The sequence below is a fragment of the Culex pipiens genome, chromosome 3, assembly GCF_016801865.2.
Source record: "Culex pipiens pallens isolate TS chromosome 3, TS_CPP_V2, whole genome shotgun sequence".
Classification (NCBI taxonomy): Eukaryota; Metazoa; Arthropoda; class Insecta; order Diptera; family Culicidae; genus Culex; species Culex pipiens.
The window spans coordinates 36,697,056-36,711,097 of NC_068939.1; the positions used below are offsets into that span (position 1 = coordinate 36,697,056).

General features: G+C 39.7%; 1 protein-coding gene across 7 annotated transcripts in view; it reads right to left on the minus strand.

The window, feature by feature from the left end:
• LOC120415778 (four and a half LIM domains protein 2) overlaps positions 1-14,042 on the minus strand; it is a 306,724-nt gene that overhangs the window by 17,365 nt on the left and 275,317 nt on the right. For 6 of the 7 annotated variants that reach the window (XM_039577402.2, XM_039577401.2, XM_039577403.2 and 3 more), the window contains 2 exons: positions 12,874-13,074; positions 5,028-5,202 (listed from right to left, as the gene is read on the minus strand). In XM_039577402.2, the coding sequence (XP_039433336.1) occupies positions 5,028-5,202; positions 12,874-13,074 (376 nt within the window). The remainder of the gene's footprint in view (positions 1-5,027; positions 5,203-12,873; positions 13,075-14,042) is intronic. The other variant, XM_039577404.2, reaches the window with a different exon arrangement.

The following is a 14,042-nucleotide window of genomic DNA, read 5'->3' on the forward strand; positions in this document are numbered from 1 at the left end:
ACCGCGAGCGGCGTGGTTTGCACTTCTGGCAGCGAAACTGACATTGGTAACGGCGATCGATTATGGCATGCGGGCCGGTTGTAAACAAACTAGCGTTACACACCGACAACAAAGAAAATAATAGAAAGGGGGCGTTACTAACCTACATCAACAGAAATTTGTCTTCATCTTTACGGGACGGTGGGAATCCGCGAACTCGTAGGTCGATTATGGCAAGGAATGTCGCGTGACAGATGGCAGTTTAGACCGACTGGCACGGAAGTGCCAGTGTTTGGAACTGCCAAAACAGTCATGAAATGTGCGTCTAAATTGTATCGGATGACTAGCGGGCGCCGGGAGCTTCTCCATTTTTACGACTGCATCGGGGAACCGTCGGTATCTATTGGTTTTGGCACTAAATTTTGGTCTTTTTACGATTGTGGCGGAATTGGGGGCGCCACTGGGCTGCCCATTGAAATGAGTTTATTGTGTGGTGGAGCTGGGTGGATGACAGTTCGACATTGGAGCTTCGGAATGACATTGAACTTTGTCAGCTGCTACTCTCTCATACCAAATTACTCAGTTTTTGTTGAGTTCAACGTGAAATTTACTCAAGTCTGGCAGATGCTTTTATCATTTCTGATTAGGTTTGACGTAAACTGACTGATTTTGAATGTGCGTGTAGATTCAGTAACGCATGTAACGTGGAACTTTCGTTAGTCCACAGAAAAGATAGTATTTCTCAAAACTGGCAACACTTGCCCTTCGGCGGTTTATAACATTAGAGCCTAGGTAACGCCAAGGGAATGATGGAAAGAGAGGAATCACAAATCCGTATAAATAATTTCAAGATTTTTCAGGTGTAAACGGAAAACGCGATCAAAAATTAAAATGGAAGAATAAGGCTTTTAACTGCTTATTTGATTGTCGGTTTACAGGACGCCGCACTGTTTAATCATTTTCTGACGTACATTCAATTTTGCAGTCCAAACCCAGTCATTGAATTGGAAAAATAAAATCTTTTTCAAATTTTCTTTTGTTGATTTGTGTGCACCTACGTCGAAGACCAAGATTGTTTACTTTTTGCTCTTTGGTCTGACAGTCTTGGTCTGACAGATTTGGTCTGTCAGTTTTACCATGGATTTTGGTCTGGTCTAGGCGAGGGATAGGACACAGCACCTTCCTGGGTAACGCATGTAAAGTTGAATTGTCAAACCGTTTGTCAACAAATAATATTGGTTTATAGCTTGCAACACTAGTCTGATCAAGTTTAATCTGTGAATCACCCCGTCATGACCTCGTAGCAACACTGTCTGAGCCAATTCGGCTCCAGAAGCGGCTTATCCCTTATTTGTACAACCTGTAACCGGCTTACCTCATCGATTGTTCTAATTTTCGCTGAAGAAATCTCAAAACCGTGTACCTTGTTTCCCTCCAGCAAATAGTCATAAATTCGTGTAAATATGACAGCTAGACTCGACATCGTCGTCGTAGAGCAATGGATCACGGTCGGCCAATTGACCAGAGAATTAAGTCGTCGGCGTCATCGCCGCCGCTCAAATGTCTCATCCCCGTAGGATCTGCGGCGGCGTGGGCGAGGTGCGATCCTGTAGCGTGTCAAAATGAATAATTTTGATTGTTCTTTCTGCGGCCGATCTGGGTCAAAACTGGGCAGACAAGTCGTAACGGCTGCGCGGCGATAAAAATTTTAAACCTAATTGCATGCGTGTTTATGGCGGTTACACTTTTTTTCTGCTTCAATTGAGACTGGCAGCGCTGATGAGGACATTTCGCAAAGGTCAAGTGGATGCGGTACGGAACAAAGATCGCCCGGCAGTAAAACTGTCAAAATGCTTCAACTGGGGAGTATATTCGGTATGCAATTTCTTGGAATTACCGATCGTCAGCTGCGGCCGTATTCGGGAGTTGGAGGAGGTTTCCAGCGGCCAAATACGTGTAAGGTGGCGTACCAGATTGTCAGCTTCAACGAAATCGTGAATGGCGTTACGAAATGAGATTCAGAATGATCACGAACAGCGTTACGCGAGGCGTTACAAAACATTTTGACCGCATACTGCCTTCTCTACCTTAGCAATCATCGCAAACAAATGCTGTGAAATCATTTGAAATTTGCGGTCGTAAAAATTGGTCTGCTACGCAGCTTGTTAAGTACACAACACTCAAATTTATCATCTTTTGTGTTTGCTGGAAACAGATCCGACGCCAAGCGGTTGAAGATGATGATGATGACAACGTCAAAACATCAACCCCACCGATTCGTAACGCTTCAACGCGACTGTCAATGTCGAGGCGTTCCCACAGAGTTCGGTGGTGCGCGTAGGTGTCATTCACATAATGGAATGTTTTGACTGTTTATGGTCACTCGTTTTATAGCAAAGTATAGTTCCGTTCGCACCATATTTACCCCCATAAACAAGCTTCGTCTAATCCGGAGCGAGTTTATTAGCACGTAGTTCATAATTTGGCACCATGTTGATGCGTCCGAAATTGGGATTTTGTTTTTGCAGATCGCGGAATGTGCCATCTCACCGGGCGAGATGAGCTTCTTGTTTGCGCCGGTGGATGCCGTCACCGGCGGCGCGCACGGGTTCACGGTTGAGAGGGCCGCTGTGTTTAGTTTGTGGACTGTTGTTTGCATGACCGCGGTGAAGCCATGCAGTTGTTCCGCCCGTCACGTGTAGATTTTGAGACGTTGGCACGCGTTTGCAGCGAGATTGATCCGGGGCGCCATAATGGCGTCCAGCTGTCACATTTTTATAGCAACGATGGTGCGTTACGCGGGTAGATGAGCTAGATCAGCTATTTTTACTGGGAATTGAAACGCTCAATTGCCAGTAAATCTATTCTCAGTTTACAATTAATTGCTCCATTTGTAATCTGTCAGTGAAAGATGCACTTTTGCTGCGGTAAAATGTTTACTTTTGTACACTTTATCTACATATCTTGGTTTATTTCTGCGAAACGTCACTGCGCGATTCTTTCATAGACTAGTAGACAAGTAATGTTGTAAAATGATATTAACATAAACCTTCATGAAAAATGATCTATTCTTCGTCCACAGATCTATGTCTTCAGCATGATCTGTGCGGTCAGCGTGTCTCTAGCCGATGCCAATCTCTGAAATTTAATCCCCATTTTTTTCCTTCTATCCACAAACAGAAAGAGAAAAAACACAACACGACGTCTCATTATAGCGCAATTAACACGCTAAATCAGCTTTACAATCTTTCTCTTGGTTATTTTTTATTTGCCTGCCTTTCTTCCATTGCATCACACGGGCTGTCATCGTAGTCGGCCGCGCCGCGGATGTCAACAAAAGTCCCCGTATTTTAGGATGCACGCCACATCAATCAGCGAAAGAGCCCGACGGCTTTGCACTTTTGGACGTTGACAGGTCGACATTGATTTAGGGAGAGTGGCGCGGCCGCCAATTGGCGTGAAAAAAGGCGAAATGACTTTCGACAGTTTGGCCCCGTTGGCGCTCTCCACGACGATCACGATCATGCTGGGTGATTTTATGGCGGAGTTTAGGCTTGATGTTTGCGCTGCCATAATGGCGACTGTTGACAAAGTCAGACGACCACGAAGCATTGCGAACCTTTTTGGAGGTTATGTCATGGCGTGCTCATCGTCTTCGCCGGTTTGATTGACGATTTGCGACAATCGACTCCGCCTGCTGCGACGAAGTCGCGACAACACCCGAAACATAAAGGGAACTAAAGGAACAAACGTCAACAAAAGTACTGCATTTGTCTGAATAAAGTGCAACCCACTCGCGTCGGGCAAAGTTTGCTGTATCAGCAGTACTCCAGGCATTCATACTTGACATTGAAAATTGGAGACACAAACGCGGGGGGTACGAGAGTTTGTTTACGGTTGAGGGCCAACTTTTTGCGCTGATACCCACGGAATTCTGTGTGTAGGAAAGCCACACGCGCCAAACAAGTGCCAGATGCATAATCTGCGATTCCGCGTGGAGGAGGTGGCCAATGTCGCATGTTTTGCGATAATTTCCATAATTTATGGCAAGCGCGATTCTAGGTCTGTTCATCTGTGCTAGGATTAGGAAAACGTCATAAAATGAATTTGTGTTGCTATAAAACATTTCCCCAAAATTGATGTTCTGTGTTTTCGCTTTCGTAATACAACATTGTACTAAGCGGTAACATGTTTATGACACTCTTCTTTCAAGAATGATCATTAGAAATTAGGTTAATTACTTTAGAGCGTGACGACGACGACAAATTTAATTTACTGCTTTTCTTCAAAAAATGTCACAAAATGATTCAAGTTCTGCCGCCGCATTCATCTGTCATGCAAGAGCCATAATGACGGTGCTATAAAACCAGTTTCACGAGTGCTCGGTAGCAGCTGTCAATCAAAAGAGTATTTTTATAGCACAGTCCCCGTTTTTGAAGGGGTCACCGCGGTGACCGTGACCAGGACATTACGTGTGGGCGTCACGTTCCGCGATGATCAAATTTCACGACCGCGTTGTCCCTTTCGCTTTCGAATGGTTCTGCGACTGTCATTGAGGCGCGATATAACAATCTCAAGAATTGATCATTGTTGTGGTAGCTACCTTGCTCGGCCGGGAAGATTTATGAAGGAACCATGTTCAGCGCAGATGATGACCTCCGGCTTCAACGAGGTGTGGGCGGTGTTCGGAACGGAAAAGAACGCGGCTGCTCTAATTTTGGCTTTGATTTTAGTCGGCCCGAACAGCAGTGCCGTGTAGCAAATTGAGAAAACAGATGTTCCGGGGCCCGGAATTTTATCTTGATTAGCGCCATTAGCGGAGGCCCGGAACGATAATGGTCCTCGATTTGAGATGATTTGGTCGTAAAGTTGTAGTTCAGAGATTCAATTAGTTCCCGGGGCCAAGGTTTAATTTAGGCAAAATGTCTGGATCTGGCAACCCTGATCTGGTTCAAGGCGTTTGAAGTGAGTGTCTCAAGACAAGTGACTTAATTTCTCCAAATGTAAATCAAATATTTTCGAGAAAATAAAAAGGGAAAAGGACTTACCGGCGCGGAAGATCTCGCCGCAGCCGTCGCATCGGGACGCGAACTGGGCATCGTAGCAGTTGCCGCAGTAGATCTTGTCGGCCTTCGAGCCGAACTGCTTGTCGACGAGCGAGATGCGGCACTTGTTGCACAGGAAGCACGCCTCGTGCCAGTGCTTGTCTTTGTAGGACAGATCCTGTTGGGAAAGAAAGGAAGAGATTGGGAAATTAATGTCTATGTTCTTAATTAAAGGAATACAAATTCAGAACATTTGTTTTTAATTTTAGATTTTAGAAACTTTAAAGTTTAGACTGTACTTTTGAAATAAATAAGTTTATTTTTTTGTATTCACAGAAAAAAAACAATACCTGTAGTCGTGAATTGTTTTCATGAATTTGCGAACCACGAAGGAATTTATTAATGTCAACGTGAATTTATTCCTTCGTGGTTCCCAAATTCATGTACACAATTCACGAATTTGGGAATTGATTTTTTCGTGTTGTGGGTGAAAACTACTTAAGGTGAATTGTTCATTCAGTATTTTTGAAATTCCTGATCAAATCGATTAAAAAAACTTTAGTTATGAAAAAAGTAATACAATCGATTATAATCTATTCAGGATACATTAAACAACGGTTGTTTTTGTACTTGATGAAAAGCTCTTTATGTCTTTTTACAAATTTTGAAGATTCAGAGCATTTTTTGTCCTTCGTGTCCTACCAAACATACTAGAATTTTCAAAATGACAAAAAAAGTTTTAACAATTTTAATGAGGTTATGAATTTATAGGTATGCAAGTTAGTTCCATTTGATTAAAAACGAAAAATATACATTTTAAAATGTGCCCTACGAAGTTTACATCGATCTTACAGTTTTCTAAACAGTATTTAAATTTTTGGTTTCTGATTTTGAGAAACATTATTTCATTAGGATTTTAAAACAAGAAGAACAAAAACATAAAAAATCCCAGTTTTTATACATATAAATATAAAAATTTAACAATGACGAAAACAAAATTTCATCTAGTTTGCTTTAACTGAAATATTCGATAAACGAGCAAAAATAACATTTCACAAAACATATGAATATTGAAATTTCAAACCATGGTTACGACTTTCAAAACAAACAAAAAAAGTATTGTTTCACAGCCATAAGTTTTCAAAAATCCAACTTTTAAAGAAAAATTGTGTTTTAACGAAAAATTATACAAGTTTAATAAAATTAACTAATTATCTACTTTTTCCAAACAGTTTCAAGCATGCTTACATGAATATCAACACAGATAAAAGTTTTTGAATTGTTTTCAGTTGATTGTCATTCAATTCACTTAAAAAACAACATTCAAAAGAAAATGGGAGAGGCCTGTTTTTTAAGCTAAAAACCAAAAGTGTTATGTTTTTAATCTTAACTTGACGCAGGGTTGCCAGATCATCTAATTTATAAATTGCTTTTAAATACGATGCATGGATAGGTCTATTGATTACATAACCAGCGATAGATCTGAAATCATCGACATAGTTTACTTACTAAGCGGAATCCGGCTTGAAAAACATAAATATTACTTATTTGGGTATAACTCTCGACAGGGTTGCCAGATAATGAAAACAATACAAAAATTTAAATTGAACGAAAAAGTGAAATTTGCGTGAAACTTTTTTCCTAAGGGGTAATTTTGGTCCCTGAGCACGCTCACCTATATATGGAAACAAAATGGAAGAAGTCTTATTGTAGGATTAAAAAAAACAACAATATTTTTCGATCTGGCACTACTAAATATAGAACAGTTTTTTTTTTAAATTAAATGATGCTTCAATTCTTTCGATTTGTTTACGTCAGGCAAAAAAAGACTTTCACTTTTTCTTAGGTCAATTCTAATTTAATTTAAAGTTATTATAATTACCAAGCGAGTTATAATTTTTTAAATCAATACTATTTTTTTCAAAAAATTGAAAAATTGGTCGCAAAAATTTATTAGCTTCATTTTTTGATGTAAAATCAAATTTGCAATGGGTAATTCTCTACCAACTCACACGAAATCGGGAAAAGTTGCCCCGACCCCTCTTCGATTTGCGTGAAACTTTGTCCTAAGGGGTAACTTTTGTCCCTGATCACGAATCCGAGGTCCGTTTTTTGATATCTCGTGACGGAGGGGCGGTACGACCCCTGCATTTTTTGAACATGTGAAAAAAGAGGTGTTTTTCAATAGTTTGCAGCCTGAAATGGTGATGAGTAGGCTTAGTGATTTTTCACGCTCGAAAATAGAAAATTTCACGGGGACCAAATTTCACGCAAATTTCACGGAACATGAAAAATGTTAAAATAACTCTAAAATTCCTACGTTTAAATCACAAAAACTAGTTTTTTATGCTTCATTGTTTATTATTCTTCAATCAGCTCCCTCCGTGTACGCACGAGAGCATGCAGCTAGTGCTCAGTGCTCCATCGTTTTTTCGATTTTTTTCGCCGTAATTGATTGTGGTTACCCGCGAGTTTGCTTCTCCAGCATGCCAAAGGCCGGCCGTGGCCGTGGCAGTTCGAGTGCGGCCTCGAAAAACCCGCGAAGTTCGTCTACCGGCCGTGTGCAAAAAGGTAAACAAACCAACGCCGTGTCGGCCGCCATCGCGCAGGGGAGCGTCAGCGCAGATGGAATCGATAAAAAGTTACTACATCCCGGATATGTTCCGAGATCACCAGTGCGAACCCGTTCCGGTACTTCCGGTGCCACGACCAGTGGCACATCAACATCCGCCAACATCCCCATCAGGAACGAGTTCCAGATGCTGAGCGACGACGAAGAAAATAACAACTCTGACGGTAGCAGCACTACCGACGACGACGACGACGATGATGGTCGTGCACGGAAAAAAGTGCCGACGTCAAAAAAGAACAACTCTCCAGCGGAACGTAGACCACCTCCAATTTTTGTTTTGGACACGTTAGCGGACGATGTTGACGAGTTGCTGGAAGGCCTCGGATATTGTCTGAAAATCGGTAAGTCGGCAGTGCAAGTGATCACACTGACCAAAAAGAATTTCGACCTGGTGTTTGAAGAATTGAAGCGTAGCAACTTCAACTTCTACACATTCAACCCCGAGAAGCCCCCTGTTAAGGTCGTCTTGCAGGGTTATCAAGACCGTCCGATCTCCGACCTGAAGGGTCACCTTTCGGACGCCGGAATAAAACCGCGGGAGATTAAAGTGCTCTCGCGCAAGACAACGGTAACAGGTACACACACACTGTACCTGTTGTACTTCGACCGCGGCTCCGTCAAGATCCAAGACCTGCGGCGGACTAAGACGTTGGACGGTTTTTGGGTAAACTGGCGGTTTTACACCAAGAACCCGACGGACGTAGCGCAATGCCACCGTTGCCAGAAATTCGGTCACGGCTCGCGGAGCTGCAACCTCCGGCCCCGCTGCGTGAAGTGCGGTGAGTCACACCTCTCGGAGGCGTGCGCACTGCCACGAAAGGCGGACTTGGGGGACAAGGCAGAACAAACCAAGCCGCGCGTAAAGTGCGCGAACTGTGACGGCAACCATACCGGCAATTACCGCGGATGCGTCGCGCGCAAGGCCTACCTCGAGGAGCAGGAAAAGAGGAAGAAGAAAGCGTCCCACCCTCCTCAGCGAAGTACGAGCGCAGCCGTTCCTGCAGCTGGACAGCGTACGGTTCCAGCGGAAAACTCAGCGTTCCCTCCTGGTTGGGGGCGTTCGTTCGCCAGCGTGGTCGCTGCCGGTAGCGGCAGTACGGCCCAGCAAGAAGTCACCGGGGAAGATCTCTTCACCCTGCCGGAGTTCTTTGCTCTCGCGGGGGAGATGATGACGCGGTTTCGGAGCTGCCGGAACAAGGCAGAACAATTCCTGGCCCTTGGGGAACTGATGATCAAACACATCTACAAAGGATAAATTACCTGTGATCTAGATATAAGCTTTCTCTTCCTCTATCCCCTTTCCTTTGCAATTTCTGTAAGTTTTTTTTTATAGTTTTTTCTTACTCTTGCTAGTGCCTTAGTTAAAGAAATAATTGTTCCTAAATGGATTATGATGCAACACACAGCTGTAAGGAACTCCAAAACTCTGTTATGCACTTCAAAATAACTCATTGTATCATGATTATTCACCAATAAAACCGAATTGAATTGAAAAAAATTGAATTATTCTTCAATAAACTTAAAAAATCTTCACTAAACTTGAACAAGACAAACAAAAATGTCTTAATTTTCAAAAAAGTTTCCACATGGTTTATGGATGAGCTCTATATACATTTTGAAACAAAATGTAGGGCATGCGTATTCTCTTTTACTGAACTACTTTTTTCAATATTCCACCAATAAAGCTAAAAAGTTTTCGTCGATTTGCTTCTGTTTTAAAATTTTACATTTTATAAAATTTAATGTCAAAGCAATATTTCACAATCTTGTCCAGCCAAAGTTACTAAAATAAATTAAATTTTCTGCGATATTCAGGCCTTTAAACATATTTTAAAAGTTTTCATCTCACTTTTCAAAAACTAAATTTAAAATTTAGTAGCCAACATTTGTATAATTTTTAACAAAATCGAAATTTTTATTCTAAATAAAAAAGAAAACAAAAAAGTACTCATTTTTAAGTTTCACGGGAACTATAGTAAATCTTTCCCAGTTCCTGAGGGGAACACCCTTGAAGAGTATCGGGGCCGGCATTTACAAAGCGGATTCAGTGGCAGTTTCATTCTCAACTTAATGTTAACATGTTAAGGTTAATGTTAACATTCCATAGGTCGCCTCCCTAAGGTGTCGTGATAAGGTCCAGTTTGTGACGATACACTACCTTCCCTTTACTAAGCAATCGATTCCAGAAGGGAAAAGATCACCAGTTGTGTTGGTCCGAGCCGGGATTTGAACCCCGATCTACCGCTTACGAGGCGGAAGCGTTACCACTGGGCTACGTGGCTCGGTCATTCACGGGAACTATCCACCCAAATAAACAAATATCGTTAAACTTAAACTGGACTCAGAAAAAATTAAATGTTTTTAAAAGGTGATTTCAAAAATTTAACATACTCTTCATTTTATTTTGAATGAAACAAGGCTTGATTCTTTTCATTTTTTAACTATACCTTTCAAATAAGATAGCAGTAAAATTTGTATTACAGCAAATGAAAATATTATTCAGTTAGTATCTATAAAACTCAAAAATATGAACATTTCTTCATAAGGTTACTAACAAGCTTTTCAATTGAAAACTAATAAAATTTACCTAAATATTCTTTATGGATGAAAAATTTATTATGCTGTTATTAAAAAAAAGTAAATGAGAAAATTGATAAATTTCACGAATTTCACGCCGTCCACAAAATCGTTAAAAATCACTGTTCCTATATTGGTAATCAAACCAGGGTATTCACTCGTTTAATTCTACAGTAGTTAATATCATTATTTTTAATCCTATTTAAGTTTGATAAATTATTTTTAGAAAAATAGTTACATTTTCACACAAACGTACAATTTCACGGGATTTCGCGGAAAAAGCCAAATTTCGCGGATTTCACGCTGTCCGCGAAATCGTGAAATTTCACTAACCCTAGTGATGAGATAGAAATTTGGTGTCAAAGGGACTTTTATGTAAAATTAGACGCCCGATTTGATGGCGTACTCAGAATTCCGAATAAACGTATTTTTCATCGAAAAAAACACTAAAAAAGTTTTAAAAATTCTCCCATTTCCGTTACTCGACTGTAAAAAAATTTGGAACATGTCATTTTATGGGAAATTTAATGTACTTTTCGAATCTACATAGTCCCAGAAGGGTCATTTTTTCATTTAGAACAAAATTTTTCATTTTAAAATTTCGTGTTTTTTCTAACTTTGCAGGGTTATTTTTTAGAGTGTAACAATGTTGTACAAAGTTGTAGAGCAGACAATTACAAAAATTTTGATATATAGACATAAGGGGTTTGCTTATCAACATCACGAGTTATCGCGATTTTACGAAAAAAAGTTTTGAAAAAGTTATTTTTTGCGTTTCTCTTTGTTTCGTCGTCCGTGTCTGTCGCGGGTGACCATGAATGGCCATGATCGATGACGACCAACTTTTTCAAAACTTTTTTTTTGTGTTTTTTTCGATGAAAAATACGTTTATTCGGAATTCTGAGTACGCCATCATATCGGGCGTTTAATTTTACACATAAGTCCCTTTGACACCAAATTTCTATCTCATCACCGTTTCAGGCTGCAAATTATTGAAAAACACCTCTTTTTTCACATGTTCAAAAATGGAAGGGGTCGTACCGCCCCTCCGTCACGAGATATCAAAAAACGGACCTCGGATTCGTGATCAGGGACAAAAGTTACCCCTTAGGACAAAGTTTCACGCAAATCGAAGAGGGGTCGGGGCAACTGCTGTGTGAGTTGGCGGAGAATTATCCTAGTACATTGTTGAATACATTGCAATACAATGCATTGCATTTTTATTAATGATTATTTTTAATCAAATAAACTGCCGTTCTACGCATAATTGTCCCATGTCATTGTTGGTCGATACTGACTTTTTGTCATTTTTAGTTTTATTTTGACGTTTTCTTTTCGAAAAACACATAAAATCTAGTACTTTGTTCGGAAACTCATTAAAAGCAACACCAAGTCTGTTTGTCCCATCGTTGTATTTCTACGCATAATTGTCCCACCCAGTATTTTCTTTCGCGAAATTAACCGTTTTACGAAGTATTATGACTTGTTTACCTAATGTATAGGAGGATTACAAATAAGTGTGATAAACTGCTGACTGGGATGATTAGGGACTTATGGGGTGAATAGGGATCCATGGGACAATTATGCGTAGAAACACGAAAAACGGTAGAACAATTTCAATCGCGTTTTTCTCAGTTGCACTTTTTTGAACATGGGACAATTATGCGTAGAACAACAGTAAAAGTTTCTGAATATTTTTTTCAAATTTTGAATATTTTTACCACAGTTCGATAAAAGATGTGAAAGCTTCGAAAAAAAAATATTTTTCATATTTAAATTTATTGATATTTTGCCAAATTTTTTGATTTTTTATTCATAACTGTAATTTGTTTTGCAAAAAATAGGCTAGTAATTTGAGATTATTTGTGTAGCATCCTTATAGAATAGCTAGATTTATTAATAATAAAAAAATAAATAAATTTTACTATACCCCTTTTTGCAAATATGTATTGCAAATTATAACAAAAAAGGTAAATACATTTTTGTCTAAGATTCATACAAGAATATGATACAAGAAATGTAAATAAAATGTCTTTCTTTTAAATAAAAACCCGTGAAATATCCGAGCAATGTTGAAACGTTTTACATGTAATATTTTAAAGAAAGATGATTTTTGGAGATTTTTTTTAAAAGGTCCAGTTAACCATTTTTTCGTTCTGTGTGTTTTTGAAAAAATAAAAAAATTAAAAATGATTTAATGGAGTTAAAAAAAACCTCCAGATATGAAGTTCAGATCAAATCCAGCTGTTTTGACACGGCTTGCAATTGCGACAACTGGCCAAAGGGATTTTTAGTCAGAGGCTGTACATTTTTGATTATAACTCAATCAAATTTATCCATTTTTTTTTGTTAATTATTTTGGTTTTAATTGATGAGAGATCAATTTTTTTAATTGAATTTTACCAATTTTAAATAGTAATTGTGGAAATTGAGTCAAATTTCTAAATAACCAACTTAAACATTTTTCAAAATTTGAGACAATTTTGCTATTTTCAATCTTCCTAAACCCAAAAAAAACAACAAAAAAAAAATCATGTCAACTTATCCTGCTTCGGTACCGGAAGTCGATGACTCGGTCCTAACCAGGTCCCAGTACCGAAAAGGTCCTAATAAAAATAATTTTATGAAAAAAAAAAATACCTTGGAGTCGATGCCGATCGTCTTGTTGCACTCCTCGCACACGTTCGCGAACACGTTCTCGTAGCACTTGATGCAGTAGGGATGCTCATCGCGCAGCACGTACCGCTGGCCGGTCAGACTTTCGTCGCACTGCCAACAGCAAAAGTGGCCCGAGTGCCAATCCTTCGACATGGCCTTGGTGTACTCGCCGCTGAAAATTAACTGCAAATGAAATAAGGAAAAGAAATTACGTCAAATTCAATTAGATTTTTGGTTACGCCGTGTGACGATAATTGAAAGTTTGATATTTCCGACATTTAAATGAACACGACTATACCTTGGCATTAGTCAGGGGTAACGGAACGACAGGACCTTGGAGACCTTCCTGGGACAGGTTCGGAGGGAGAGAGATTGACAAACCGGGGTTTCAAGGTGATCACGACCTGTCATGTCCTTTTCATAATTGCCCCGATTTGAAGCCCCGTTTTCGTGTCCAAAATGTGCAACAAATCACCCATTTTTTGTTTGCTCTTCAAAAAACTGCACTTGTTTTGGGGTCATCGTCGTCGTCGGTTTTCATTTTTCGAAAAATGTTCCAAAAATAACTTTTCCCATGCGCCGTGGTGGTGTCGGTGCGTTAAGGTGTTTGCATTAGGGTGTAATATCAAAATCGATTTTCCAGCACAGCAATTTTTCAGTTCCTGTTGGGGTCCTAAACAACTCCCCAAAGTTTGGGCACGATTGGATTAGTCCTCACTTTGCGCAAAGCGATTCAATTTTCCATATAAATTTGTATGGGAAAAACCAATTTTTTTAATTTTGATATTTATAAAATCCACGTTTCAAGCTGTACTAAAACCGGATTCATATTCAAATGCTCTGGAAGGTGCTCTACAACTTTCCCGAAGAGAGTATGGTGCTAGCATGTCCCTAAGAGAAGATACAGCGTCCTCAAAACTCGTCTAAAACGTGATTTTCGAGCAAAAAACACATTTTAGACGAGTTTTTAACACGCTGTATCTTTTTTTAGGAGCAAGTTAGCACCATACTCTCTTCGGGAAAGTTGTAGAGCACCTTCTAGAGCATCTGAATATGAATCCGGTTTTAGTACAGCGTGAAACGTGGATTTTATAAATATCGAAATCCAAAAAAAATGTTTTTCCCATACAAATTTATATGGAAAATTGAAT